Source organism: Pimephales promelas, chromosome 6 (genome assembly GCF_988280905.1).
Source record: "Pimephales promelas chromosome 6, fPimPro1.hap1.1, whole genome shotgun sequence".
NCBI classification, from domain to species: Eukaryota; Metazoa; Chordata; class Actinopteri; order Cypriniformes; family Leuciscidae; genus Pimephales; species Pimephales promelas.
The window spans coordinates 9,883,737-9,888,593 of NC_142774.1; the positions used below are offsets into that span (position 1 = coordinate 9,883,737).

General features: G+C 41.6%; 1 protein-coding gene across 1 annotated transcript; it reads left to right on the forward strand.

The window, feature by feature from the left end:
- The first annotated feature begins 426 nt into the window (after nt 1-426).
- On the forward strand, nt 427-3,804 carry LOC120491362 (uncharacterized). The gene is made up of 2 exons (XM_039689127.2): nt 427-839; nt 1,038-3,804. Exons 1-2 carry the CDS (start codon nt 683-685, stop codon nt 2,297-2,299), a joined length of 1,419 nt encoding a protein of 472 aa, XP_039545061.1. The 5' UTR covers nt 427-682; the 3' UTR covers nt 2,300-3,804.
- Nucleotides 3,805-4,857: the final 1,053 nt, after the last annotated feature.

Below are 4,857 nucleotides of genomic sequence, written 5' to 3' on the forward strand. Positions count from 1 at the left end.
TTTTTATGTTGAAAGTTTGTATAGTTTATTTTAAATAGGGTAAAGTAATTCATGATGAATTCATGATTTCAGGGAAAAGCTATGGATAGGGTTAGGTTTAGAGGTAGGGATTGGGTAAGGACTACATTTTGGGACAGGAATGTTCCAGGATCAACAAAATATGTTGATCCAGGACCATGCTTAATTTTGAATTAGCAAAGAAACATGCATACCTGAAGCCATGTCTCTCCTTCGTTGCCTTACACTTAACTAAAAGACTTGTTGAAGCGTCAGAACCGTAACTCTCCTTTTTTGGGGAAGCCCGTCATATCCTCTGTCCATATATGGTCACGAAGATGACACGCAGCGGGGAATCCTCTCACTGGAGACAATGAATGGGGAGGAGGGCTGATCGGTGAGACGGAGTGTATAAAAGCCGAGCGAAGGGAAGCCGTTAGTGTGAGAATCAACAGATCTACACATCTACAGATAGCTGGAGAGCTATATTACCTTGACGCAGATCTCAAAAAGGGGGGATTCCAAAGTATTTACATTTCTTTTTTGGACGAACGCCTTCTCGGACTTAACTATCGGATCCGTCTTTTTTTCTTTTCTTTTTTGTGTGCTCTTTCTTGTGTTTGCAATAACCCCTTATCAATAACCTGTTCGGACTGACAGCCATTGGAAAGCCACTTACGGAAAGATGCTTAACAACATGGATTTGAACTCTCAAGATTCTTTCTACTCGCAGTTTGAGAACTGTAACAGTTCTGCGATAGGGATGGAAACTCGCGGCTCCAAAGACAGCCAGGATGTTTTCATGGATTCTGGAAGGACAGCACCTGCCCAGTTTGCACACGGTGAGTTTCTGGCAAATAAAAAAAAAATCTAGCTCTGTTAACTAGACCAGATTTCAGTACTGCTGCATTAAATATATTATATAGTGCAAGTTAATTCAAAGCACTCACGAAACTGTATAGGTATGGTAGTATATAACGGATTGCACATTTCAATGAAGGCACTGACGCATGCCTGCTTTTTTTTTCTTTCCATATCAGGTGCGCCTATTACCCCCAAAACGGAGCCCACGAGTACAGATCAGTATAACTCTTGTCAGGGACCGAAAGAAAGCTACGCAACCTCTTTAGCTTACTCAGGCAGCTTCTATGTGGAAACATCTCAAGGAACACCTTGCAGCACGGAAACACTGCTTAACATGATCACCGAAATCGTTGGCATCTCAACAACCCCTGTGTCGGATGCGCAACAGTGTGCTGACGGTACGATGAACGCAAGCCGTAGCAGTTTTGGAGACGAGGGGGTCCAAACGCAGGCCTCCACGTGCACCACCCCGCCGCTGTATTCCCCGGGACAGACAAACCACAGCTACCCGGACTCCCAGACCGTCACGCAGGCCCAAGACTCCGCTGCATCGCATTTAAACTTTCGCTCCTCTGCGCAAGACGCAGAGCCGCTGTCCGAGAGCGCGACCTTCCCGGTGGTCATCAAAAATGAATTCGAGAGCAGTTGTTACGAGTGGGGGACTTTCAATAAGTCGTACTTGGATGCTGGCTTCCAGTCAGAGGCGTTCTCCATGTCGAATAGTTTTCAAGCTGATCAACAAGTGGACGTGAAAGAACTTTTAGACTCGTATTCTCCCATTTGCTCAAACCCAGAGACTGAATTCAAAGTGGAGAGCACTTTAAAACAGGAGCAGTGCTTTGGAGATTCTTGCACACAGGGCTTCAACGCTCCCATGTTTAATTACTCCACCCCAGTTATGGATATCCCGCCCACCAGTCTATTAAAACCGTCCATTTATCCAAATATTGAACTCCAGTCCAGTTGCGACACAACCTACTCGACTTCCACAATAGACTCGGTTCTGTATTCGTCTTTATTGCCCGAGTCTTTCAGTCAAACTTACACACGGGCGCAGAAACCTAATCGCGTAAGAAAGAGCCCTGCCTCTTCTACCGGGCCGGCCAAGGAGAAACCCTTCACGTGTCCGATGGAGACCTGCGACCGGCGCTTCTCTCGGTCGGATGAGCTCAACAGGCACATCCGCATCCACACGGGACACAAACCTTTCCAGTGCCGCATCTGTTTGCGGAGCTTCAGCAGGAGCGACCATCTCACCACACACACCCGCACTCACACCGGCGAGAAACCCTTTTCTTGTGATGTGTGCGGCAAACGCTTTGCCAGGAGCGACGAAAGGAAACGGCACGGCCGGGTGCATCTCAAACAGAAAGAAAAGATGGAGCTGAAGCCACAAGTAGTTAACGCGTGGCCGTTTACTTTGCCCGAGGCCATTTAAGCGACAATTGTGATAATGAGCGCTCGTTGTGCGTGATGTCAAATCTTACCGTCTTGGAAGATTCAAGCTTACTAAAACAGTTGCTTTACAACTCCAAAGCTCATGTGAAAGTCGTGGCAACTGAATCAAGCGACCCGCATGAGTGTAAAGGTCCACTGAGGAGACGGATCCCCCTTTTCGTGAAATAGGGGATAGAATTTAAATACTGGACCTCCCACAATGAACCTTGCGTGCAGCTTGAGGTGTGTGCAGCAAGTGCATAAACAAAAATCAAGTGTTTTTTATTTATTTATTTATATTACTCCTCGACCATCATATTCCTAAATCGAGGAGCGTGTTTTGCAGAACACATGAACTGCAGTTCAGCACTTTCACTATGGAACAGCTCCAACCTCGACCTTGCATTGTAATGCGGCAGTAAAACGCACAGCTGGAATGTATTGCACTTATCTCCACTTTCGAACTTCAAATTGTTTTAATTCGTGCTTTTTGGTCTTTTCTATTTTAACGCTGTCACCTGTTTAAGAATTCTTAAAAAAAAAATGCATGTATATGTTTACGTGATATTAATAATCACCGATAGATGCTTCACAGCACAAGTCCGATTTACCTCGTTTTACAACATGGTGGCATTATTGATTCATTCGTGCCAAGGTTTTTACAGCGTATTTTCCCCTTTATATAAATATAAAAATATATATACATTTGTTTCATTTTGTTGCTATGCTAGCGAATAGTAATTGTGTTGTACAATTAAAGAATCCAGTTCTAATGTTGTCAAATTTACACAGCGAATGGGAAGAAATAAATACATTTATATGCCAATGATCATTTGTATTTTTCTAACAAGTGCTACTTTTTACATTTTATTTTGAACTGAGAGACTATTTATATCCTTATTTTTGATGTGTCCCTTGTGTTATGGAAAGCACAAGCTCCACAAAACATGTCTTGAATTTCTTCAGTCTTCATAATTCTAATAGAATATTTGAATGTATTAAGCCAGTTTTAATACCATTGTCTACCCTAGGTATCTTCAATTCAATTACAGTTTTTTTTTAACCAGATACTTGTGTGTTATTGTGTGACCTTGTGACCCTAATTCATGAAATATGAATTCACATGGCTCCTATATTTTGTGATGTGATGAGAAAAAAAAAAAGAAAAAGAAAAAAAATAGAATAGCACAGGTTTCGACGGTGCTGTTGAGTGATTAGAAAAGCATACGTTGCTACGGTTTTCAGTAGTCCTTTCACATGATACTAGAACAGTTTCGACATGCCTTTCAGTCTGAAAGCTTTTTGTATTGTACTAGCTGAATTAATTATAGAGGTAATGGGGGAAAATGTAGAAAATGTGAACTTGCCTTAAGTTATAATAATCATACTGGAGAAATGATTTTGTACATATCAAGAACGTTTATACGCAATACTTTGGATGAACGTTGATGTTTGTTATTTTTATGACAGATATTTATGAATAAAACGATTTCTTGAGGTGTTTAAGGAGAAAGCTTTTCACTGAGAATGGTCATTCAATTGATAGATTTGCTATAAATGTTATTTTGTATACACTCCTCCCATCTGTCCAGTCCGTCTCATGCAGACATCTACACTGGCTCTGAGATCTTGCAATCTGTCGCCAAAGTGCTAAGCAGAAGTGATAGGGACTCCTCAGCATGTAGGCTGCCCTGTACACATGACGCGTCCCGCTGGCAGTACATCACTGGCTCCCACTCCAATGCGTAAGAGCCTGTGCTGCTTCCCTGACACTCATCTACTGTCAGTGATCAGCATGTCACAGTGGTACATTACGCCATAATGTATTTGATCAAACTGTGGCATAGATCTCAATGAAAGTGGCGTTTGCCACCACTGTCCTCATTGGAATTGGGTGTGTCTTGGATGATGAGTGTTTAAGTGCTGCTTTTGTACTGTAGTGGCTATATTTATAGTGCTGCACTTCATCTATGAATGACGTTCCCATTTTCGACAAGGAGGAGAAATGATGGAAGCCTACACTCTAAAAAATGCTGGGTTGTTTTAACCCAACTTTGGGTCAAATATGGACTAACCCAGCCGTTGGGTTAAATTTTTACATTACATTTTTAACCCAACATTTCGGGTTTGTCCATATTTGACCCAAAATTGGGTTAAAACAACCCAGCATTTTTTAGAGTGTATATTCAAACCAGAAACCACACTGTATTAAAAACATGTTAAAGGAGTAGTTCACTTTAAAAAAAAAAAAACTTACCCCCATGTCATCCAAGATGTCCATGTCTTTCTTTCTTCAGTTGAAAAGAAATTAAGGTTTTTGATGAAAACATTCCAGGATTTTTCTCCATATAATGCACTTCATTGGGAAGCAAACGGTTCAAGGTCCAAATGAGAGTTTCAGTGCAGCTTCAAACAACACCAGACAATTGTCATGACTCAAAAAAAGATTTGTTCATTTTGATGAGCATTTGTGAGTCACGAACGCTCATCACAACAGAGCAATGCGAGCATTTGTGGTTTTAAAACGTAAACTTTTTTATTTATTTTTGAAATGATCGA